This window comes from Neoarius graeffei, chromosome 11 (genome assembly GCF_027579695.1).
Source record: "Neoarius graeffei isolate fNeoGra1 chromosome 11, fNeoGra1.pri, whole genome shotgun sequence".
Lineage (NCBI taxonomy): Eukaryota > Metazoa > Chordata > Actinopteri > Siluriformes > Ariidae > Neoarius > Neoarius graeffei.
In genome coordinates, this window is record NC_083579.1 from 51,663,127 (window position 1) to 51,690,649 (window position 27,523).

Below are 27,523 nucleotides of genomic sequence, written 5' to 3' on the forward strand. Positions count from 1 at the left end.
ACCCTGTAGAACAGGATAAAGCAGCTAGAGATAATGAGGTGAGATGAGATGAGATGAGATGAGACACTTCAAGCACAGTGAAATTTATCCTCTGCATTTAACCCATTTAAGCAGTGAACAAACGCACACCCAGAGCAGTGGGCAGCCACACTAGAGCACCCGGGGAGCAGTCAGGGGTTAGGTACCTTGCTCAAGGGCACCTCAGCCCAAGGCTGCCCCATGTCTTTGGGGGAAACCAGAGCACCCGGAGAGAACATGCAAACTCCACACAGAAAGGCCCTTGCCGGCTGCTGGGTTCAATCCCAGAACCTTCTTGCTGTGAGGTGAACGTGCTAACCACTACACCACCATATATATATATACTATATTGCCAAAAGTATTTGCTCACCCATCCAAATTATCGGAATCAGGTGTTCCAATCACTTCCATGGCCACAGGTGTATAAAATCAAGCACCTAGGCATGCAGACTGTTTTTTACAGTTTGGAGCTGGCCCCTTCCTCTTCCAACATGACTGTGCACCAGTGTACAAAGCAAGGTCCATAAAGACATGGATGACAGAGTCTGGTGTGGATGAACTTGATTGGCCTGCACAGAGTCCTGACCTCAACCTGATAGAACACCTTTGGGATAAATTAGAGCAGAGACTGAGAGCCAGGCCTTCTCGTCCAACATCAGTGTCTGACCTCACAAATGCGCTTCTGGAAGAATGGTCAAAAATTCCCATAAACACACTCCTAAACCTTGTGGACAGCCTTCCCAGAAGAGTTGAAGCTGTTCTAGCTGCAAAGGGTGGACCGACGTCATATTGAACCCTATGGATTAGGAATCAGAAACACTTTTATTGCCAGGTATGTGGACACACACGAGGAATTTGACTCCGGTTCACTTAGCTCTCATAGTACAAAACAGATAAAAAAGCATATACACAAAACAAACAAACAAGCAAACAGCAACAACAAAAATAGGTGCATAGTGCAAAGTAATCCAGGAAAGTCAAGTATGGAATAGTTAAATAAATATAAAGTATACAGTGTGCACAGAATGATGGAATAAGTGTTCAGATATTTTACAAGTGATATTACTGATATATGAATCTAGATTTTAGCTGTTCATCACAGAAAGGATTTCCCTTTTGGTGCAGTATGGTGCATAATGCAAAGATGAAATAGTAAATATAAATAAGTATACATATAAGTAACAGTGAGCACAGAATGACAGTATGAGTGTGCAGATATTTTGCAAGTGATATTACTGATATATGAATCTGAATTTTAGCTGTTCATCACAGAGACAGCCTGAGGGAAGAAACTGTTCTTGTGTCTGGTTGTTTTTGCATACAGAGATCTATATCGCCTCCCTGAGGGGAGAAGATTAAACAGATTGTGACCAGGGTGTGATGGGTCTGCAGAGATGTTACCTGCCCGTTTCCTGACTCTGGACAAGTATAAGTCACTGGGCTGTCACTTAAGCTCATATGTGAGTCAAGGCAGGTGAGCAAATACTTTTGGCAATATAGTGTGTGTATATATATATATATATATATATATATATATATATATATATATATATATATATATATATTAGTGCTGTCAAGCGATTAAAATATTTAATCGCGATTAATGTCGCGACTGTCATAGTTAACTCGCGATTAATCGCAATTTAATCGCACATTTTTGTCACATGAAAAACCATTGTAATTCTCTTATCAGCATAAAAAAGTGAATGGGCTTGCTCACCGTTCGAACTACGGGGGTACTCGGGGGATCCGAGATCCCCTGAAACAGACATGAGATCCCTTGAAAACATGATTTGGGAAATGTTGGGGGGTCTCTAAAATATTGGCAAAATGATGTTTATTGACATAGCAATCGTGTGTAATGGGAAGCATTTGCATATCCGAAGTGAGCGCGCGATGAAGAGCCGCGCTCTGAGACAAGCGCAAGCACCCCCCCCCCAAGGGAAAATAAGGGACCCCCCGAAAATATCGGCATAGTTCGAACACTGGTTGTACCAATGTTTTTTTTTTTTTATTGCAGAGCATAACACATCTTGTCACAGCCACTGCAAAGTGGGGCTGGAGCCGCCGATGGGAAAACGAAAAACTTAAGCCGAGCACCGTGGCGCTTCGGGGGAGGGCAGAGGACTCTGGCTGTGCGGGGCGTGGCATCATGTCACAGAGCGTTAATCTCGCGATAAAAAAATTATCGCCGTTAAAATTGAGTCAAGTTAACGCGTTAATAACGTGACATTTTTGACAGCACTAATATATATATATATATATATATATATATATATATATATATATATATATATATAATCTCCTTCTCACCCCTGGCAGGGGGGTGGTATCCATGTCATCCTCAAGCTCGGGTCCTCTACCAGAGGCCTGGGAGTTTGAGGGTTCTGCGCAGTATCTTCGATGTTCCTAGGACTGTGCTCTTCTGGACTGAGGCTTCAGATGTTGTTCCTGGGATTTGCTGGAGCCACTCTCCCAGTTTGGGGGTTACTGCCCCAAGTGCCCCCACTACCACGGGGACCACGCAACCCTTGACCTTCCACATCCATTCCAGCTGCTCTTTCAACCCTTGATACTTCTCAAGTTTCTCATGTTCCTTCTTCCTGATGTTGGCGTCAGCTGGGATCGCCACATCTATCACCACCACCCTCTTCTGCTCTTTGTCCACCACCACTATGTCCGGTTGCTTAGCCAGGATCTGTTTGTCAGTCTGGAAGCTGAAGTCCCACAGAACCTTGGCCCTGTTGTTCTCAGCCACCTTCTGTGGTATGGCCCATTGGGACTTGGGTACTTCTATTCCATACTGGTTGCAGATGTTCCTGTATACTATCCCAGCCACTTGGTTGTGCCTCTCCATGTACGCTGATCCAGCTAGCATCTTACACCCTGCTACTATGTGCTGGACTGTTTCAGGGGCTTCTTTGCACAGTCTGCATCTTGGGTCTGATCTACTCTGGTAGATCCTGGCCTCTATGGCTCTTGTGCTTATGGCCTGTTCTTGTGCTGCCATGATTAGTGCCTCTGTGCTGTCTGTCCGTCCAGCATTATCCAGCCACTGGTAGGATTTCTTGATATCAGCCACTTTGTCTATCTGACGGTGGTACATGCCATGTAGGGGTTTGTCCCTCCAGGTTGTCTGTTCCTCCTCCTCCTCTGCACTCTCATCAGGGTTCTGCTGCCTGAGACATTCACTTAGCAGTTCATCCTTTGGGGCCACCTTTCTGATGTATTCTCGGATTTTTGATGTTTCATCCTGGACCGTGGTCTTGATGCTCACTAGCCCTCGGCCTCCCTCTTTCCACTTAGTGTATAGTCTCAGGGTGCTGGACTTGGGGTGGAACCCTCCATGCATGGTGAGGAGCTTTCTAGTTTTGATATCTGTGGCTTCTATCTCCTCCTTTGGCCAGTTTATGATACCAGCGGGGTATCTGATGACTGGTAGTGCGTACATGTTGATGGCTCGGACCTTGTTCTTACCATTCAGCTGACTTTTCAGGACCTGCCTTACTCTCTGGAGGTATTTGGCTGTGGTTGACTTCCTTGTGGCCTCTTCATGGTTTCCATTAGCCTGTGGGTTGCTTCTGTGTAGGCTTCTAGGGTTGTCTTCCACATTTCCATTGAGTTCTGGATGAAGGTCCTTAGGTTCCTGTTGATCTTATACAGTTCCAGACATTCCAGTATCCATGTGTGTGGCATTGAGTCGTAGGCTTTCTTGTAGTCAATCCAGGCAGTGCACAGGTTGGTCTGTCTCTTCTTACAGTCTCGGGCGACTGTTCTATCGACCAGTAGTTGGTGCTTGGCTCCTCTGGTGTTACTGCCAATTCCTTTCTGTGCCTCGCTCATGTATTGAGCCACATGCTTACTCATTTTTGCCGCAATGATGCCTGACAGGGCCTTCCATGTTGTGCAGAGACAGGTAATTGGCCGGTAGTTGGATGGGATGGGTCCCTTCTGGGGGTCCTTCATGATTAGGACTGTCCTGCCTTGGGTTAGCCATTCTGGGTGGGTCTCATCCCTCAGCAGCTGGTTCATCTGTGCTGCTAGGCATTCATGGAGTGCAGTTAGCTTCTTCAGCCAGTATGTATGGATCATATCGGGGCCTGGTGCTGTCCAGCTCTTCATCTTTGACACTCTTTCTTGGACGTCTGCCATTGAGATGGTTACTGGTTCTTGTTCTGGGAGGTTGCTGTGGTCAGCTCTTAGGTCCACTAACCATTGGGCATCGGTGTTGTGTGAGGCCTTTCTTTCCCATATGTCTTTCCAGTATTTTTCCACCTCAGCTCTTGGTGGGTCTGACCAGTTGTTGTTCCCCTGCCACTGAGAGTACACCTTGGCTGGTTCAGTGGAGAACAGCTTGTTTATTCTCCTGGCCTCTCCCTCCTTGGTGTATCTCTTCAACCGGGTCGCCAGAGCTGTTAGTCGCTGTTTGGCAGTTTCGAGTGCCTCTGGTATGGAGAGTGAGTTGTACTTCCTGGGTGCCCCTTTATTCATCATGTTCCCTTTCTGTATTTCAGCTAGCTGGCTAACTTCTCTCCGTGCTGCCTTTATCTTGGCCTCTAATCGTCTCTTCCATGGTGGATACTGTTTGTTATGTCCCGAGCCCACCTTGTGTCCAAGCATCTCCATGATTACTGTTGCTGTACTGTGTATCAGCTTGTTGGTCTCAGTGATGGTTCTTGTGGAGATTGTCTTCAGAGCAGCATTCACATCTACTAGTAGATCTTCTGAAGGTACTTGGCAACTCAGCTTCGGTATTCGTCTGGGGCTCCAGGTTTCCAGTTGGGTCACGATCTTAGTACCCAATCTCTGGTTGTGGGGATGATGATGACATCTCCCCGCTGACCTGTCTTCCTTGCTCCCCCTTGCCGTAGCATCGTTGTTGTATTTCATTAATCTCTAGTTGTGATAGTAGATTTCGATTACGGATGTTGGAACACTGGGCTAATAGCTGTTTCTTTGTTAGCCTTGATTGTGGGTTTCAAAGTATCCAATGGTCCCACATTCGCTGCATGTATCCCCTCTCTCTGGGATTGCTTGTATAGTAGCATTCCAGCAAATCCATATTTTCTGTCCTCATCCATCGATGTCTTGTTCCAGTAGCCCATTTCTCATCAGTTTGCCCTGGTTCCCTAGCAACTGACGCAGACCTTGTTGACCCGGGCGACGTCTGAGCCGGTATGACTCTATCAGTTATGTCTTCACTCATTCCTGAGGTAGGCTGATATATCATGAGGGGTCTTGCCTAAGGACCCTTACTGGATGATGTTTTGCCCCGACCGGGATTCGAACCCTGATCTCCCGCGTCGTAGTCAGTGAGCATAACCACTGTACTATCCAGCTGATTTTATATATCTTTATATATATATATATATGTATATTTATTTATATATACACAGTAGACCCCCGCCTATTCGCGGTTCAGTATTCGTGAATTCACATATTCGCGGGATTTTATATAGAACATATCTCCTATACATTCGCGGAAATCTCAGCGATTCGCGGTCATTTGCGGCGAACATATCGAACATTTACGCACTGCGAACGTTCACGCACTGTTACATTCTTGGAGCCGAATGCTCGCTCGCTATTGGCTGAAGTTTGAATGGCAGGCTGCTGCTCATTGGCTGATACGAATGAACGCATTGTACAGTACAGTCTCGCGATTCCCGTAGTTCAGACTTGTTCATGTGTTGTGCGTTCTTGGTATTTTTGAATAATTTTTACGCCCTACAATGGCTCCTAAACACTCTGCATCTTCTAAGGCTCCTGCCAAGGAACCTAAGCGCCAGAAGAAGGTAATGACGCTGCAGGAGAAGGTAGGAGTTCTCGATATGCTTCTCAATAGACATCAAAATAAGCATTTGTGAGCAGTTTTATGGGGGGGGTTTACAAGTATTCGCGATTTTGGCTTATTCGCGGCCATGTTCGGTCCCTAACCCCCGCGAATACTGAGGGCTTACTCTCTCTCTCTCTCTCTCTCTCTATATATATATATATATATATATATTTTTTTTTTTTTTTTTTTTTAAATTAATTAATTAATTTATTTATTTATTAAACTACCATTCAAAAGTTTGGGGTCACTTTGAAATTTCCTTATTTTTGAAAGAAAAGCATTGTTCTTTTCAATGAAGATCACTTTAAACTAATCAGAAATCCACTCTATACATTGCTAATGTGGTAAATGACTATTCTAGCTGCAAATGTCTGGTTTTTGGTGCAATATCTCCATAGGTGTATAGAGGCCCATTTCCAGCAACTCTCACTCCAGTGTTCTAATGGTACAATGTGTTTGCTCATTGCCTCAGAAGGCTAATGGATGATTAGAAAACCCTTGTACAATCATGTTAGCACAGCTGAAAACAGTTTAGCTCTTTAGAGAAGCTATAAAACTGACCTTCCTTTGAGCAGATTGAGTTTCTGGAGCATCACATTTGTGGGGTCGATTAAATGCTCAAAATGGCCAGAAAACTGTCTTGACTATATTTTCCATTCATTTTACAACTTATGGTGGTAAATAAAAAAGTGTGACTTTTCATGGAAAACACAAAATTGTCTGGGTGACCCCAAACTTTTGAACGGTAGTGTATATATATTATATATAACAATATATTGTTTGCATGCAACTCCAACATACTTTTTTTAGGTTTCGATGATCAGCTGAAATCTAAATACCTCCTTTTTAGATATATAACGCACTGTATGGAGTGTAATCCCCTAAGTAGTGCCTTGGTATGGGGAGGGGTGTTGATTTTGTGGACGTCCCGTCATATTCATCCAATAAGAAAAGACGAAGGCGTGTTTCAGCGGCGGGCCGGGTGGAGAAAGTAAACAAAACGGGGTGTAAAGAGTTGTTATAAGCGGACTGGTGGGTGAGATCTGATCACAGCTTATTTGTCTTCTGTTGTGGAAAACAGATGAGATGTGTCACTCGTTTCTCGGGTTGTTTGTTCAGCTCTGTTTCGAGCTCCGCTGTGACCAGTAGCGAGCGGGCAGTGACGGTGCATTAAAGGCAGTGTGGTGCGCAAAGCGGGCATCGACGCATCCGGTGTTAAGGGTGTAATGTAGTATTTCTCTGAAACCTTGATTCGCACGAGAAAGATGGCTTTGGAGCCGAAGCAGGTGAGGCTGCTGTGCATGATGTGTCTAGCTTTCGGGTTTTTCGTGGTGGAGGTGGTGGTGAGTCGGGTGAGCGGCTGTCTGGTGATGCTGTCCGACTCCTTCCATACGCTGTCGCATGTGATCGCGCTGCTCGCGGCGCTGCTCGCGGTGACACTCGCGGATCAGGCAGCGGCCACGAGCTTCAACACATTCGGGTGGATCCGAGCAGAAATCATGGGCGCGCTGGTCAATGCCCTGTTTCTCACTGCGCTCTGTTTCATCATCTTCCTGGAGGCAGTGAAGCGCTACACGGAGCCGCAGGAGCTCGAGAACCCCCGGGTTGTGCTGTGGGTCGGAGTGGCCGGGCTCGCTGTAAATGTCCTGGGGCTTTTGCTGTTCCATGGTTGCGTTGGACAGGGACAGGGACATAGACACTCTCACAGCACAAGGTATGAGAAATCAGAGACATCATCAGGGGAGGCTTACGATCTGCTGGTGACGAGCCGAGGTCCTGGCCAGGGTGAGCAGGCTCTTCAAGTTGAAGCAGGTATTTATCCTCTAATGATTCATTTATAAAGCATAAATGTGCTCGTTTACTTCATGTACAATGGTGCTTGAAAGTTTGTGAACCCTTTAGAATTTTCTGTATTTCTGCAAAAATATGACCTAAAACATCATCAGATTTTCACACAAGTCCTAAAAGTAGAGGAAAACAAATGAGACAAAAATATTATACTTGGTCATTTATTTATTGAGGAAAATGATCCAATATTGCATATCTGTGAGTGGCAAAAGTATGTGAACCTTTGCTTTCAGTATCTGGTGTGACCCCATTGTGCAGCAATAACTGCAACTAAACATTTCCAGTAACTGTTGATCAGTCCTGCACACCAGCTTGGAGGAATTTTAGCCCATTCCTCCGTACAGAACAGCTTCAACTCTGGGATGTTGGTGGGTTTTCTCACATGAACTGCTCGCTTCAGGTCCTTCCACAACATTTCGATTGGATTAAGGTCAGGACTTTGACTTGGCCGTTCCAAAACATTAACTTTATTCTTCTTTAACCATTCTTTGGTAGAACGACTTGTGTGCTTAGGGTCGTTGTCTTGCTGCATGACCCACCTTCTCTTGAGATTCAGTTCATGGACAGATGTCCTGACATTTTCCTTTCAAATTTGCTGGTATAATTCAGAATTCATTGTTCCATCAATGATGGCAAGCCATCCTGGCCCAGATGCAGCGAAACAGGCCAAAACCATGACACTACCACCACCATGTTTCACAGATGGGATAAGGTTCTTATGCTGGAATGCAGTGTTTTCCTTTCTCCACACATAACCCTTCTCATTTAAACCAAAAAGTTCTATTTTGGTCTCATCCATCCACAAAACATTTTTCCAATAGCCTTCTGGCTTATCCACGTAATCCTTAGCAAACTACAGACAAGCAGCAATGTTCTTTTTGGAGAGCAGTGGCTTTCTCCTTGCAACCCTGCCATGCACACCATTGTTGTTCAGTGTTCTCCTGATGGTGGACTCGTGAACATTAACATTAGCCAATGTGAGAGAGGCCTTCAGTTGCTTAGAATTTACCCTGGGGTCCTTTGTGACCTCGCCGACTATTACACGGCTTGCTCTTGGAGTGATCTTTGTTGGTCGACCACTCCTGGGGAGGGTAACAATGGTCTTGAATTTCCTCCATTTGTACACAATGTGTCTGACTGTGGATTGGTGGAGTCCAAACTCTTTAGAGATGGTTTTGTAACCTTTTCCAGCCTGATGAGCATCAACAACGCTTTTTCTGAGGTCCTCAGAAATCTCCTTTGTTTGTGCCATGATACACTTCCACAAACATGTGTTGTGAAGATCAGACTTTGATAGATCCCTGTTCTTTAAATAAAACAGGGTGCCCACTCACACCTGATTGTCATCCCATTGATTGAAAACACCTGACTCTAATTTCACCTTCAAATTAACTGCTAATCCTAGAGGTTCACATACTTTTGCCACTCACAGATATGTAATATTGGATCATTTTCCTCAATAAATAAATGACCAAGTATAATATTTTTGTCTCATTTGTTTAACTGGGTTCTCTTTATCTACTTTTAGGACTTGTGTGAAAATCTGATGATGTTTTAGGTCATATTTCTCCAGAAATATAGAAAATTCTAAAGGGTTCACAAATTTTCAAGCACCACTGTATGACTCATTAAAGTAACAGTTATAAGTGATGTAAGTTTTTGCTATTTTAATTTTTAATTCACTTTGTTGTGGGTGGTAGAAATGGGCAACTGGACTTGCTTGAAAATTCTTGAAAACGTTTCACCTCTGGTCCAAAAGGCTTCCTCAGTTCTGTCTGACTAATAGGGAGTATCAGATATTTATCTTCTCCTGGATCAGAATCAGAATCAGAATTCATCTAAGGTGTCATTGAGGCATCATGTTGGTGTGGGTCAATGCAGTGGATAGCAACATCAACTTCACTCGGGAGGATGTCAGTGGGAATAATCTAGCCTTCTTGGATTGTGATGTACACATTAGACAAGACAGAAGCCTTAGTATCGAGGTCTACCAGAAACCCACACATACAGACCAGTACCTACTTTTCGACTCTCACCACCCACTGGAACATAAATTGGGGGTCATTAGGACCTTGCAACACAGGGCTCAGAACATTCCTACAACATTAGAGGGAAAAGAGAAGGAGCAGAATCATATCAAGAAAGCACTTCAGAATTGCGGTTATCCCAACTGGGTTTTCCTAAAGAGCATAAAAAGGAACATAACTGACAAGGATGATAACAGGAACAAACGCAAGAACACTGTCATTCCCTACATTTCTGGTCTATCCGAGAAACTCAGGAGGATCTTCTGCAAACACAACATTCCGGTACATTTCAGACCCAGTAACATCCTGAAGCAGAAACTGGTCCACCCTAAGGACAGAATACCCAGACACAAACATGACAACGTAGTGTATGCAATTCAGTGCAGTGATGATTGCACGGATTCGTATATTGGGGAGACGAAACAACCTCTATGGACCCTTTTCAGTCACGTGACCTTCGTAAACGCGACCGCCATTTTGGACATGTAGTGGACTTCGGCTCAAATCGGTTTGAATGCGAGGAAGGCAACAAACATAAAAGAAAAAGGAGCGAGATGCAGAAAACTGTATTTACTAGTTTACTGTAATTATGATCTGGCAGCTATTTACACCGGATCCAGTGTAAATAGCTGCCGGAGCCAACGTCCGGCCGGGCTGCAAGCGCGCGTGCGCTGGCTCCGCGGCCGCCGGCCGGGCCGCGAGCGAGCGCGCGCTGGCTCCGCGGCCGCCGGCCGGGCCGCGAGCAAGCGCGCTCCGGAACCTCGGACGTTGGCTCCGGCGGCTATTTACACTGGATCCGGTGTAAATAGCTGCCAGATCATAATTACAGTAAACTAGAATGGAATGTTAACAGCAATGTAATGCCTTTTCTGGCTAATTTTATTCGTCTTACCTCCAACAAAGTGGTCACTACACAAGCGTTGGTATGCCGCTATCCATCTTCTCCGTCGGTCAGCATCTACCGGGATCCGATAAAATGATAACCCTTGCCTTGTTTGTTGATGGTTACTACATCCAGGTGCACAACAGCATAGTGGCGTGATGGAAGTCTTGCTGAAAATAAACACTTTCTTTGCTGCCGTTCCTCAATGCTGGCTGTGGTAAACTACTGGTAGTACATGTCCAAAATGGCGGCCGCGTTTGTCGTGACGTCACGTGAAAAGGGTCCATACAGGCGCTTGGCCCAACACAGGAGAGCCAGCTCCTCAGGCCAGGACTCGGCTGTCTACATTCATCTTAACAACAAAGGATACTCATTTCAGGATTGTAACGTACGCATTTTAGCCAGAGAGGATCGTTGGTATGAGCGAGGAGTTAAAGAAGCCATTTTTGTCAACCTGGAACGGCCATCACTGAACAGAGGTGGGGGTCTAAGACATCATTTGTCAAACATCTACAAGGCGGTCTTGGACACTCTTCCCAGACGGCTGGGTGTACGCCAGGACCCAGCTGTTTTCGGTGACTCACAGGAGGACAGAGAGAGTCAGATTGCCATTGATCACCCTAACGGGCAATCCTTTGATCACCCTAATGACTCACCATTCACACCCAGCCTCCAGTGACCCACACCAACATGATGCCTCAATGACACCTTAGATGAGCTGGTCATCAGAATTCTGATTCTGATCCAGGAGAAGATAAATATCTGATACTCCCTATTAGTCAGACAGAACTGAGGAAGCCTTTTGGACCAGAGGTGAAACGTTTTCAAGAATTTTCAAGCAAGTCCAGTTGCCCATTTCTACCACCCACAGTTTACTATGACCTGGGTGATTGAGAATCTTCACAGACAAATTCACTTTGTTGTTTGATACAATTTACTGTTCTTATGAACTAATTTTACTCTTCTTATAAACACTCTAAATGCACTCAGCCTAAAATATCATTCTTTACTCTTCTTATAAACAGTCTAAATGCCCTCACCCTAAAATATCATTCTTTACTCTTCTTATAAACACTGTAAATGCCCTCACCCCAAAAATATCATTCTTTACTCTTCTGATAAACACTCTAAATGCACTCAGCCTAAAATATCATTCTTTACTCTTCTGATAAACACTCTAAATGCGCTCACCCTAAAATATCATTCTTTACTCTTCTGATAAACACTCTAAATGCCCTCACCCTAAAATATCATTCTTTACTCTTCTGATAAACACTCTAAATGCGCTCACCCTAAAATATCATTCTTTACTCTTCTGATAAACACTGTAAATGCCCTCACCCTAAAATATCATTCTTTACTCTTCTGATAAACACTCTAAATGCCCTCACCCTAAAATATCATTCTTTACTCTTCCTATAAACACTCTAAATGCCCTCACCGTAAAATATCATTCTTTACTCTTCTGATAAACACTCTAAATGCCCTCACCCTAAAATATCGTTCTTTACTCTTCTGATAAACACTCTAAATGCCCTCACCCTAAAATATCATTCTTTACTCTTCCTATAAACACTCTAAATGCCCTCACCCTAAAATATCATTCTTTACTCTTCTGATAAACACTCTAAATGCTCTCACCCTAAAATATCGTTCTTTACTCTTCTGATAAACACTCTAAATGCCCTCACCCTAAAATATCATTCTTTACTCTTCTTATAAACACTCTAAATGCCCTCACCCTAAAATATCGTTCTTTACTCTTCTGATAAACACTCTAAATGCCCTCACCCTAAAATATCATTCTTTACTCTTCCTATAAACACTCTAAATGCCCTCACCCTAAAATATCATTCTTTACTCTTCTGATAAACACTCTAAATGCTCTCACCCTAAAATATCGTTCTTTACTCTTCTGATAAACACTCTAAATGCCCTCACCCTAAAATATCATTCTTTACTCTTCCTATAAACACTCTAAATGCCCTCACCCTAAAATATCATTCTTTACGCTTCTTATAAACACTCTAAATGCGCTCATCCTAAAATATCGTTCTTTACTCTTCTGATAAACACTCTAAATGCCCTCACCCTAAAATATCATTCTTTACGCTTCTTATAAACACTCTAAATGCGCTCATCCTAAAATTTCGTTCTTTACACTTCTTATAAACACTCTAAATGCGCTCACCCTAAAATATCATTCTTTACTCTTCTGATAAACAGTCTAAATGCCCTCACCCTAAAATATCGTTCTTTACACTTCTTATAAACACTCTAAATGCGCTCACCCTAAAATATCATTCTTTACTCTTCTTATAAACACTCTAAATGCGCTCATCCTAAAATATCATTCTTTACTCTTCTGATAAACACTCTAAATGCCCTCACCCTAAAATATCATTCTTTACTCTTCTGATAAACACTCTAAATGCCCTCACCCTAAAATATCGTTCTTTACACTTCTTATAAACACTCTAAATGCGCTCATCCTAAAATATCATTCTTTACTCTTCTTATAAACACTCTAAATGCGCTCATCCTAAAATATCGTTCTTTACTCTTCTGATAAACACTCTAAATGCCCTCACCCTAAAATATCGTTCTTTACACTTCTTATAAACACTCTAAATGCGCTCACCCTAAAATATCATTCTTTACTCTTCTTATAAACACTCTAAATGCGCTCATCCTAAAATATCATTCTTTACTCTTCTGATAAACACTCTAAATGCCCTCACCCTAAAATATCATTCTTTACTCTTCTGATAAACACTCTAAATGCCCTCACCCTAAAATATCGTTCTTTACTCTTCTGATAAACACTCTAAATGCCCTCACCCTAAAATATCGTTCTTTACTCTTCTGATAAACACTCTAAATGCCCTCACCCTAAAATATCGTTCTTTACTCTTCTGATAAACACTCTAAATGCCCTCACCCTAAAATATCGTTCTTTACTCTTCTGATAAACACTCTAAATGCGCTCACCCTAAAATATCATTCTTTACTCTTCTTATAAACACTCTAAATGCGCTCATCCTAAAATATCATTCTTTACTCTTCTGATAAACACTCTAAATGCCCTCACCCTAAAATATCATTCTTTACTCTTCTGATAAACACTCTAAATGCGCTCACCCTAAAATATCATTCTTTACTCTTCTGATAAACACTCAAAATGCCCTCACCCTAAAATATCAATCTTTACTCTTCTTATAAACACTCTAAATGCGCTCACCCTAAAATATCATTCTTTACTCTTCTTATAAACACTCTAAATGCTCTCACCCTAAAATATCGTTCTTTACCCTTCTGATAAACACTCTAAATGCCCTCACCCTAAAATATCATTCTTTACTCTTCCTATAAACACTCTAAATGCCCTCACCCTAAAATATCATTCTTTACGCTTCTTATAAACACTCTAAATGCGCTCATCCTAAAATATCGTTCTTTACTCTTCTGATAAACACTCTAAATGCCCTCACCCTAAAATATCATTCTTTACGCTTCTTATAAACACTCTAAATGCGCTCATCCTAAAATTTCGTTCTTTACACTTCTTATAAACACTCTAAATGCGCTCACCCTAAAATATCATTCTTTACTCTTCTGATAAACAGTCTAAATGCCCTCACCCTAAAATATCGTTCTTTACACTTCTTATAAACACTCTAAATGCGCTCACCCTAAAATATCATTCTTTACTCTTCTTATAAACACTCTAAATGCGCTCATCCTAAAATATCATTCTTTACTCTTCTGATAAACACTCTAAATGCCCTCACCCTAAAATATCATTCTTTACTCTTCTGATAAACACTCTAAATGCCCTCACCCTAAAATATCGTTCTTTACACTTCTTATAAACACTCTAAATGCGCTCATCCTAAAATATCATTCTTTACTCTTCTTATAAACACTCTAAATGCGCTCATCCTAAAATATCGTTCTTTACTCTTCTGATAAACACTCTAAATGCCCTCACCCTAAAATATCGTTCTTTACACTTCTTATAAACACTCTAAATGCGCTCACCCTAAAATATCATTCTTTACTCTTCTTATAAACACTCTAAATGCGCTCATCCTAAAATATCATTCTTTACTCTTCTGATAAACACTCTAAATGCCCTCACCCTAAAATATCATTCTTTACTCTTCTGATAAACACTCTAAATGCCCTCACCCTAAAATATCGTTCTTTACTCTTCTGATAAACACTCTAAATGCCCTCACCCTAAAATATCGTTCTTTACTCTTCTGATAAACACTCTAAATGCCCTCACCCTAAAATATCGTTCTTTACTCTTCTGATAAACACTCTAAATGCCCTCACCCTAAAATATCGTTCTTTACTCTTCTGATAAACACTCTAAATGCGCTCACCCTAAAATATCATTCTTTACTCTTCTTATAAACACTCTAAATGCGCTCATCCTAAAATATCATTCTTTACTCTTCTGATAAACACTCTAAATGCCCTCACCCTAAAATATCATTCTTTACTCTTCTGATAAACACTCTAAATGCGCTCACCCTAAAATATCATTCTTTACTCTTCTGATAAACACTCAAAATGCCCTCACCCTAAAATATCAATCTTTACTCTTCTTATAAACACTCTAAATGCGCTCACCCTAAAATATCATTCTTTACTCTTCTTATAAACACTCTAAATGCGCTCATCCTAAAATATCATTCTTTACTCTTCTGATAAACACTCTAAATGCGCTCACCCTAAAATATCATTCTTTACTCTTCTGATAAACACTCAAAATGCCCTCACCCTAAAATATCAATCTTTACTCTTCTTATAAACACTCTAAATGCGCTCACCCTAAAATATCATTCTTTACTCTTCTTATAAACACTCTAAATGCCCTCACCCTAAAATATCAATCTTTACTCTTCTTATAAACACTCTAAATGCGCTCACCCTAAAATATCAATCTTTACTCTTCTTATAAACACTCTAAATGCCTTCACCCTAAAATATCATTCTTTACTCTTCTTATAAACACTCTAAATGCCCTCACCATAAAATATCATTCTTTACTCTTCTGATAAACACTCAAAATGCCCTCACCCTAAAATATCAATCTTTACTCTTCTTATAAACACTCTAAATGCGCTCACCCTAAAATATCATTCTTTACTCTTCTTATAAACACTCTAAATGCCCTCACCCTAAAATATCAATCTTTACTCTTCTTATAAACACTCTAAATGCGCTCACCCTAAAATATCATTCTTTACTCTTCTTATAAACACTCTAAATGCCCTCACCCTAAAATATCGTTCTTTACTCTTCTGATAAACACTCTAAATGCCCTCACCCTAAAATATCATTCTTTACTCTTCTGATAAACACTCAAAATGCGCTCACCCTAAAATATCATTCTTTACTCTTCTTATAAACACTCTAAATGCGCTCACCCTAAAATATCATTCTTTACTCTTCTGATAAACACTCACAATGCCCTCACCCTAAAATATCAATCTTTACTCTTCTTATAAACACTCTAAATGCGCTCACCCTAAAATATCATTCTTTACTCTTCTTATAAACACTCTAAATGCCCTCACCCTAAAATATCAATCTTTACTCTTCTTATAAACACTCTAAATGCGCTCACCCTAAAATATCATTCTTTACTCTTCTTATAAACACTCTAAATGCCTTCACCCTAAAATATCATTCTTTACTCTTCTTATAAACACTCTAAATGCCCTCACCATAAAATATCATTCTTTACTCTTCTGATAAACACTGTAAATGCCCTCACCCTAAAATATCATTCTTTACTCTTCCTATAAACACTCTAAATGCCCTCACCGTAAAATATTATTCTTTACTCTTCTTATAAACACTCTAAATGCGCTCACCCTAAAATATCATTCTTTACTCTTCTGATAAACACTCTAAATGCCCTCACCCTAAAATATCATTCTTTACTCTTCTGATAAACACTCTAAATGCGCTCACCCTAAAATATCATTCTATACTCTTCTGATAAACACTCTAAATGCGCTCACCCTAAAATATCATTCTTTACTCTTCTTATAAACACTCTAAATGCCCTCACCCTAAAATATCATTCTTTACTCTTCTGATAAACACTCTAAATGCGCTCACCCTAAAATATCATTCTTTACTCTTCTTATAAACACTCTAAATGTGCTCACCCTAAAATATCATTCTTTACTCTTCTGATAAACACTCTAAATGCGCTCACCCTAAAATATCATTCTTTACTCTTCTTATAAACACTCTAAATGCGCTCACCCTAAAATATCATTCTTTACTCTTCTTATAAACACTCTAAATGCGCTCATCCTAAAATATCGTTCTTTACTCTTCTGATAAACACTCTAAATGCGCTCACCCTAAAATATCATTCTTTACTCTTCTTATAAACACTCTAAATGCGCTCATCCTAAAATATCATTCTTTACTCTTCTGATAAACACTCTAAATGCCCTCACTCTAAAATATCATTCTTTACTCTTCTGATAAACACTCTAAATGCCCTCACCCTAAAATATCGTTCTTTACTCTTCTGATAAACACTCTAAATGCCCTCACCCTAAAATATCGTTCTTTACTCTTCTGATAAACACTCTAAATGCCCTCACCCTAAAATATCGTTCTTTACTCTTCTGATAAACACTCTAAATGCCCTCACCCTAAAATATCGTTCTTTACTCTTCTTATAAACACTCTAAATGCCCTCACCCTAAAATATCATTCTTTACTCTTCTTATAAACACTCTAAATGCCCTCACCCTAAAATATCATTCTTTACTCTTCTGATAAACACTCTAAATGCCCTCACCGTAAAATATCATTCTTTACTCTTCTGATAAACACTCTAAATGCCCTCACCCTAAAATATCATTCTTTACTCTTCTGATAAACACTCTAAATGCACTCAGCCTAAAATATCATTCTTTACTCTTCTTATAAACACTCTAAATGCCCTCACCCTAAAATATCATTCTTTACTCTTCCTATAAACACTCTAAATGCCCTCACCCTAAAATATCATTCTTTACTCTTCTGATAAACACTCTAAATGCCCTCACCCTAAAATATCATTCTTTACTCTTCTGATAAACACTCTAAATGCACTCAGCCTAAAATATCATTCTTTACTCTTCTTATAAACACTCTAAATGCCCTCACCCTAAAATATCATTCTTTACTCTTCTGATAAACACTCTAAATGCGCTCACCCTAAAATATCATTCTTTACTCTTCTGATAAACACTCTAAATGCCCTCACCCTTAAATATCATTCTTTACTCTTCCTATAAACACTCTAAATGCCCTCACCGTAAAATATCATTCTTTACTCTTCTGATAAACACTCTAAATGCCCTCACCCTTAAATATCATTCTTTACTCTTCCTATAAACACTCTAAATGCCCTCACCGTAAAATATCATTCTTTACTCTTCTTATAAACACTCTAAATGTGCTCACCCTAAAATATCATTCTTTACTCTTCTGATAAACACTCTAAATGCGCTCACCCTAAAATATCATTCTTTACTCTTCTTATAAACACTCTAAATGCGCTCATCCTAAAATATCGTTCTTTACTCTTCTGATAAACACTCTAAATGCGCTCACCCTAAAATATCATTCTTTACTCTTCTTATAAACACTCTAAATGCGCTCATCCTAAAATATCATTCTTTACTCTTCTGATAAACACTCTAAATGCCCTCACTCTAAAATATCATTCTTTACTCTTCTGATAAACACTCTAAATGCCCTCACCCTAAAATATCGTTCTTTACTCTTCTGATAAACACTCTAAATGCCCTCACCCTAAAATATCGTTCTTTACTCTTCTGATAAACACTCTAAATGCCCTCACCCTAAAATATCGTTCTTTACTCTTCTGATAAACACTCTAAATGCCCTCACCCTAAAATATCGTTCTTTACTCTTCTTATAAACACTCTAAATGCCCTCACCCTAAAATATCGTTCTTTACTCTTCTGATAAACACTCTAAATGCCCTCACCGTAAAATATCATTCTTTACTCTTCTGATAAACACTCTAAATGCCCTCACCGTAAAATATCATTCTTTACTCTTCTGATAAACACTCTAAATGCCCTCACCCTAAAATATCATTCTTTACTCTTCTGATAAACACTCTAAATGCACTCAGCCTAAAATATCATTCTTTACTCTTCTTATAAACACTCTAAATGCCCTCACCCTAAAATATCATTCTTTACTCTTCCTATAAACACTCTAAATGCCCTCACCCTAAAATATCATTCTTTACTCTTCTTATAAACACTCTAAATGCCCTCACCCTAAAATATCATTCTTTACTCTTCCTATAAACACTCTAAATGCCCTCACCCTAAAATATCATTCTTTACTCTTCTGATAAACACTCTAAATGCGCTCACCCTAAAATATCATTCTTTACTCTTCTGATAAACACTCTAAATGCACTCAGCCTAAAATATCATTCTTTACTCTTCTTATAAACACTCTAAATGCCCTCACCCTAAAATATCATTCTTTACTCTTCCTATAAACACTCTAAATGCCCTCACCCTAAAATATCATTCTTTACTCTTCTTATAAACACTCTAAATGCCCTCACCCTAAAATATCATTCTTTACTCTTCCTATAAACACTCTAAATGCCCTCACCCTAAAATATCATTCTTTACTCTTCTGATAAACACTCTAAATGCCCTCACCCTAAAATATCATTCTTTACTCTTCTGATAAACACTCTAAATGCCCTCACCCTTAAATATCATTCTTTACTCTTCCTATAAACACTCTAAATGCCCTCACCGTAAAATATCATTCTTTACTCTTCTGATAAACACTCTAAATGCCCTCACCCTAAAATATCGTTCTTTACTCTTCTGATAAACACTCTAAATGCCCTCACCCTAAAATATCATTCTTTACTCTTCTTATAAACTCTCTAAATGCTCTCACCCTAAAATATCGTTCTTTACTCTTCTGATAAACACTCTAAATGCTCTCACCCTAAAATATCATTCTTTACTCTTCTTATAAACACTCTAAATGTCCTCACCCTAAAATATCATTCTTTACTCTTCTTATAAACACTCTAAATGCGCTCACCCTAAAATATCATTCTTTACTCTTCCTATAAACACTCTAAATGCCCTCACCGTAAAATATCATTCTTTACTCTTCTTATAAACTCTCTAAATGCGCTCATCCTAAAATATCGTTCTTTACTCTTCTGATAAACACTCTAAATGCCCTCACCCTAAAATATCATTCTTTACTCTTCTTATAAACTCTCTAAATGCGCTCATCCTAAAATATCATTCTTTACTCTTCTTATAAACACTCTAAATGCCCTCACCCTAAAATATCATTCTTTACTCTTCTGATAAACACTCTAAATGCCCTCCCCCTAAAATATCATTCTTTACTCTTCTTATAAACACTCTAAATGCGCTCATCCTAAAATATCATTCTTTACTCTTCTGATAAACACTCTAAATGCGCTCACCCTAAAATATCATTCTTTACTCTTCTGATAAACACTCTAAATGCGCTCAGCCTAAAATATCATTCTTTACTCTTCCTATAAACACTCTAAATGCCCTCACCCTAAAATATCATTCTTTACTCTTCTGATAAACACTCTAAATGCACTCAGCCTAAAATATCATTCTTTACTCTTCTTATAAACACTCTAAATGCCCTCACCCTAAAATATCATTCTTTACTCTTCTGATAAACACTCTAAATGCGCTCACCCTAAAATATCATTCTTTACTCTTCTGATAAACACTCTAAATGCACACACCCTAAAAAATCATTCTTTACTCTTCTGATAAGCACTCTTTATTTTCTGATAAACATTCCACTTTTGTGATAAACATTCCTTACACTTCTGATAAACATTCTGATAAACACTTCACATAAACACTCTTTACTCTTCTGATAAACAATCTACTCTTCAGATAAACACTCTTTACTCTTCTGATAAACACTCTTTACTCTTCTGATAAACACTCTTTTCCCAATAGGACAAGACGAAGGAGTGTTTCACATCTGGATTTGAATAATAATAGATGTTGTAACTTTTTGCTGTTTTACTATTTCAGTTTTCAATTGTGAAATGTACAGCTTTGGTATTTTTCAGACAGTGTCTCAAAGCATAGCCTGGAAATAGCAGTGAATGGCAACATCTCACCAGAGAAACCGAAGCATGATTTAGATTCATCTTCCCAGCTTAGTATGCGTGGAGTCATCCTGCTTGTGCTGGGCGATGCCCTTGGCTCTGTCACTGTAGTGGTTAATGCTCTCATTTTCACATTTGTATGGAGGACATGTGACAGTCACAATATATGTATTAACCCATGCCTCAGTAACTACTGCTCTGACCACTGGCCTGTGAATACACACTTGGTCCACAGCAATGGCACCAGTGCTGTCTCTGTAGCTGGACCATGCTGGGTTCTCTACCTGGATCCCACACTCTGCTTAATCATGGTGGCCATCTTGTTATATACTACCTTCCCACTGCTGAAGGAGTCAACCCTCATCTTGCTGCAGTCCGTGCCAAAGCAGATTGACATGCAGACCCTGGACAAAAAGCTGAGGAATCTTGAGGGGGTTCTGGCAGTCCATGAGCTGCATATCTGGCAGCTGGCTGGGAACCGAATCATTGCCACGGCACATGTTAAATGTGACGACCCAGCCTCCTACATGGACACAGCTAAACGCATCAAAAGCTTCTTCCATGAAGAAGGGATCCATGCAACCACAGTCCAGCCTGAGTTCTCAGATGACAAAGAGCCTGGTGTCTCAGAGTGTGAACTGCCCTGCTATAGTCAGTGTACCCTGAAGATCTGCTGTGACACGAGCTGGAAATCTAGGGCTAAATCAGTGCTCATGTGCACAGATGACTCATCCAGTCCTCAACGCTCCACCGCTTGTTGGAATATTCAGCAAAAAACAGAACTTTTTCTGCAGATGGAGGTGGAATCCACAGTCTAGGTTTGATAAAATTATGAGTATGCAATTTTACATCAGTCTCTGAAACAGAATCAAATCTGTTTAAGACAGAGTTATGGTCTTACGAAACTCAGTTCCCTCAGTTTTAGGACCCCCAACTGTATGTAAACCTACAGTGGTACTTGAAAGTTTGTGAACCTCTCAGAATTGTCTATATTTCTGCATAAATATGACCTAAAACATCATCGGATTTTCACAGAAGTCCTAAAAGTAGATAAAGAGAACCCAGTTAAACAAATGAGACAAAAATATTATACTTGGTCATTTATTTATTGAGGAAAATGATCCAATATTACATATCTGTGAGTGGCAAAACTATGTGAACCTCTAGGATTAGCAGTTAATTTGAAGGTGAAATTAGAGTCAGGTGTTTTCAATCAATGGGATGACAATCAGGTGTGAGTGGGCACCCTGTTTTATTTAAACAACAGGGATCTATCAAAGTCTGATCTTCACAACACATGTTTGTGGAAGTGTATCATGGCACGAACTAAGGAGATTTCTGAGGACCTCAGAAAAAGTGTTGTTGATGCTCATCAGGCTGTAAAAGGTTACAAAACCATCTCTAAAGAGTTTGGACTCCACCAATCCACAGTCAGACAGATTGTGTACAAATGGAGGAAATTCAAGACCATTGTTACCCTCCCCAGGAGTGGTCGACCAACAAAGATCACTCCAAGAGCAAGGCGTGTAATACTCGGCGAGGTCACAAAGGACCCCAGGGTAACTTCTAAGCAACTGAAGGCCTCTCTCACATTGGCTAATGTTAATGTTCATGAGTCCACCATCAGGAGAACACTGAACAACAATGGTGTGCATGGCAGGGTTGCACACCAAAAAGCTCTCCAAAAAGAACATTGCTGCTTGTCTGCAGTTTGCTAAAGATCACGTGGACAAGCCAGAAGGCTATTGGAAAAATGTTTTGTGGATGGATGAGACCAAAATAGAACTTTTTGGTTTAAATGAGAAGCGTTATGTTTGAAGAAAGGAAAACACTGCATTCCAGCATAAGAACCTTATCCCATCTGTGAAACATGGTGGTGGTAGTATCATGGTTTGGGCCTGTTTTGCTGCATCTGGGCCAGGACGACTTGCCATAATTGATGGAACAATGAATTCTGAATTATACCAGTGAATTCTAAAGGAAAATGTCAGGACATCTGTCCATGAACTGAATCTCAAGAGAAGGTGGGTCATGCAGCAAGACAACGACCCTAAGCACATAAGTCGTTCTAACAAAGAATGGTTAAAGAAGAATAAAGTTAATGTTTTGGAATGGCCATGTCAAAGTCCTGACCTTAATCCAATCGAAATGTTGTGGAAGGACCTGAAGCGAGCAGTTCATGTGAGGAAACCCAACAACATCCCAGAGTTGAATCTGTTCTGTAGGGAGGAATGGGCTAAAATTCCTCCAAGTCGGTGTGCAGGACTGATCAACAGTTACTGGAAACGTTTAGTTGCAGTTATTGCTGCACAATGGGGTCACACCAGATACTGAAAGCAAAGGTTCACATACTTTTGCCACTCACAGATATGTAATATTGGATCATTTGACTCAATAAATAAATGACCGAGTATAATTTTTGTCTCATTTGTTTAACTGGGTTCTCTTTATCTACTTTTAGGACTTGTGTGAAAATCTGATGATGTTTTAGGTCATATTTATGCAGAAATATAGAAAATTCTAAAGGGTTCACAAACTTTCAAGCACCACTGTATTTATCTCATCAGCAACATACAATACCTCTGATCTCTTATACCTTTTGTGGCCTGGATGCTTTGTCATGAATATAACATTTCTATCATTGCAATTTTGAGAATGTGTCATTTGGATCACTTTATGGTATTAGTGTTTAATTCTTGCTCATAGTAAAATACTATCTGTGCCTTATATAAATAAAAAAAGAAAATGATAAATTTATCTTTATTATTTTATTTATTTTATTGTAACATTTGTTTTAAAGGAGGGCATGATTGTAATGTCTGCTCTTAAAACAAGGTAACAAAGTCCTCTTGATCGGAATGTGTTAACTTAGTGCCTAGATGCCAGCGCTGATAATCTGATTAACAGTTAACTACATCTGTGCCAAACTAAATATTTATATCACCTGCTACTAGTGCTTACATGAAAGGTTTTGTTATTAAGGCCATGAATGTTGCATGTCTTAGGGAGCGTCGGACTCTGTAGGACATCTTATCCTCTACACAGCTGTCAAAATACACCATGTCTTAGATGAACCTTAAGACAAACTACACAGATATCCATTGTTTAAAATGGTTTAAAGGGCTCAAAAAATGTCCAATCCCCTTTAGGCTTTGAATGGGTTGTTAAGAAACAATAGTTTAGGGATAGAGTGAGAACACAACTTAATGAGGGCAGCGTGATGTAATCAATAATGCAGTGTATGGGGCACTGTGTCAAAAAAAACAATAGAGAATAGCCCTTATTCAGTCCTTGCACAGTCCTCCAATCAATCCTCTAGGATAAGAGGCTGACTGTGATGTCTGCTATTGTGTACCTTTTAAGAAATAATGATTGGTACTTACAGTAATCAGGATTTTATTGTCTTGTGCTGTAAAGTAGAATGGTAGTAGATAGACATCCATTGATTACATATAAGTACTATATGTGTGGAAAGCATATATGTTTGTTATGTGTTACTCCTTTGTTAGCTTTGACCATGTCGGACTGGTCCTGATTTCATTTGAAAGGACTTCATACTCCATTTTACAGTGGTGTTACTGTAATCCACTGATAAACAAAACTGTTTTGCAATTTACCACAATAATGTTCAATGCAGGCGGCACGGTGGTGTAGTGGTTAGCGCTGTCGCCTCACAGCAAGAAGGTCCTGGGTTCGAGCCCCGGGGCCGGCGAGGGCCTTTCTGTGTGGAGTTTGCATGTTCTCCCCGTGTCCGCGTGGGTTTCCTCCGGGTGCTCCGGTTTCCCCCACAGTCCAAAGACATGCAGGTTAGGTTAACTGGTGACTCTAAATTGACCGTAGGTGTGAATGTGAGTGTGAATGGTTGTCTGTGTCTATGTGTCAGCCCTGTGATGACCTGGCGACTTGTCCAGGGTGTACCCCGCCTTTCGCCCGTAGTCAGCTGGGATAGGCTCCAGCTTGCCTGCGACCCTGTAGAACAGGATAAAACGGCTAGAGATAATGAGATGAGATGAGAATGTTCAATGCACATGAAGCACACACAAGTTCTTTCAAATGAGTTTAGTGCTTTTTTCTCATTTTAATTTGTTCAATTATTTCGATAAGCTTTTAGATAAGTATTCAATCAATACTGCGTGTCATGTTTTACAGTGATGTAATCAAGTATTTGCCACCTTTTAATTCCCAGATGCTATTTTGAAGATGTAAATGTCTTTATTGAGCAGAATAATGGATAAGAATGCATTTGTTCACTCTTCGGGGTGTGGGGAAATATATCTACCTCCCAGTGTAAGCACTGGTAGCAAAAGGGCCCTAGTGAGTAGTTGGACGTAGGGTGGAAAATTATTGGTGTAGTAGAGTGCTTTGTCCTCAGAATTATCCATCCATCCATTATCTGTAGCAACTTATCCTGTGCAGGGTCGCATCTGACGTTACCAAGTCTTGTATTTTGTATAATTTTTCTGCTTTTGACCCTGTTTGTGTTTTTGGACTTTGAGTATTGTATTACCTCTGATATCCTGTCTGTGCCTCGCTCAACCACTGCCTGTTTTCCAACTCTGCCTTCCTCTACATTTTGGATCTGTTTGCTAGCGTGCTTTCAGTAAAGTTCTTACTGGACTTACATACGTCTATCGCCCTTACATGACAGAAACTATCAGTTGTCCAACAAGATAGTGGACTAATAAAACTGTTTTAACTAGTTTCATATGAAAATGTTATAATATTTTCTGTAAAATGTGTTAGTAAATAATCTACATTTTTAAAGCAAATTAAAAATAAGTGCTGGATAAAAACCCATTTATCCTATGTAAATAACGATAAAATTTCGTTGTCCAGTGGCCAAGTGTTTATGAGATACATTGCATTGCACTTACGATCAGGTTCTCTGTGGTGGTACATGTTCGTCTTACAGTTGTACCTGATATTTTACTGATCCGTTGCCCATGTGGACGCGATATTTTTTTTACCCGCTAAAAAAAAATATCGTTGCCGTTGTCGTGTGGATGTAGCCCCACACGACAACGGCAACGATATTTTTTTTTAGCGGGTAAAAAAAATATCGCGTCCACATGGGCAACGGATCAGTAAAACATCAGGTACATATGGCAACGCAAAGCTTGCTGAAAACGATGCAATACACATGCCACACCTCTACGTGCGCTGTAAGACGGTCCCATCGGAGACACCAGAACAATAGAAGAAGTAGGACGCATGCGCATAAACCCCTTCTTCTACCCGACGTGAATGAGTGAGTGCTGCTTGTTCTAGTCATGTGGTTGTGACGTCATCGTAAACAAATCCGTTCTACTCATCCAGACGACTTCGCAACGGCGCCATTGCCAGATTTTTCCACTCTGGAAACCGTTCTCAAAAAATATCGTTTTGGGGCACCCAAAACACCGGTGCCGTGTGGACGCCAGGCCGAAACGATAAAAAATTTTATCGGATTCACCTGAATCCGTTGCCGTGTGGACAGGGCCTCAGTTCCTGCAAGCATGAAACTGCTACCACTGATGAACCTTGATAACCACAATGGTGTTATATGGGTGTTGGGCTGTTTTTGGTCTGCACTTCTCTGACGATTGCCCTTCTTGCCAGTGCACTCAAGTTAGAAGGATGGCCTGACCTTAGTAGTATGTGCCATACTTTTTTCACACTTTGTTATAGTGGAGCTTCCCACGTGCAAAGCACACACAGCAGTGCTTGATACTTAAGAGAATATGGTAATGCATCAACCTGATTTCTGATGGCTTTTGACTGTACGACATCTGTACGTACAACTGTAAGACGAACATGTACCACCACAGAGAACCTGATCGTAAGTGCAATGCAATGTATCTCATAAACACTTGGCCACTGGACAACGAAATTTTATCGTTATTTACATAGGATAAATGGGTTTTTATCCAGCACTTATTTTTAATTTGCTTTAAAAATGTAGATTATTTACATTATTATGTAAATAATAATGTAAATATTTACATTTTACAGAAAATATTATAACATTTTCATATGAAACTAGTTAAAACAGTTTTATTAGTCCACTATCTTGTTGGACAACTGATAGTTTCTGTCATGTAAGGGCGATAGACGTATGTAAGTCCAGTAAGAACTTTATTGAAAGCACGCTAGCAAACAGATCCAAAATGTAGAGGAAGGCAGAGTTGAAAAACAGGCAGTGGTTGAGCGAGGCACAGACAGGATATCAGAGGTAATACAATACTCAAAGTCCAAAAACACAAACAGGGTCAAAAGCAGAAAAATTATACAAAATACAAGACTTGGTAACGTCAGATGCAGGGTACAGAGCGTATACTTCAAAAAATTCCTTATATGTATCGGAGTCCTTATATGTACAGTGGTATGCAAAAGTTTGGGCACCCCTGGTCAAAATTGCTGTTACTGTGAAACAGTTAAGCAAGTTGAAGATTAAATAATCGCCAAAAGGCATAAAGTTAAAGATGACTCATTCCCTTTATATTTAAAGCAAAAACAATTTTTAATTTTCATCTTTTACATTTTCAAACAAAAAAGGAAAAGGGCCCGAAGCAAAAGTTTGGGCACCCTGTATGGTTAGTACCTAGTAACACCCCATTTGGTAAGTATCACAGCTTGTAAACACTTCTTGTAGCCAGCTAATAATCTTTCAGTTCTTACCTGGGGGATTTTCACACATTCATTCTTGCAAAAGG

General features: G+C 40.0%; 1 protein-coding gene across 1 annotated transcript; it reads left to right on the forward strand.

Annotated features, from left to right (window-relative positions):
• The first annotated feature begins 7,119 nt into the window (after positions 1-7,119).
• Positions 7,120-21,649, forward strand: slc30a1b (solute carrier family 30 member 1b). Its single transcript, XM_060933046.1, has 2 exons — positions 7,120-7,666; positions 20,793-21,649. Exons 1-2 carry the CDS (start codon positions 7,120-7,122, stop codon positions 21,647-21,649), a joined length of 1,404 nt encoding a protein of 467 aa, XP_060789029.1.
• Positions 21,650-27,523: the final 5,874 nt, after the last annotated feature.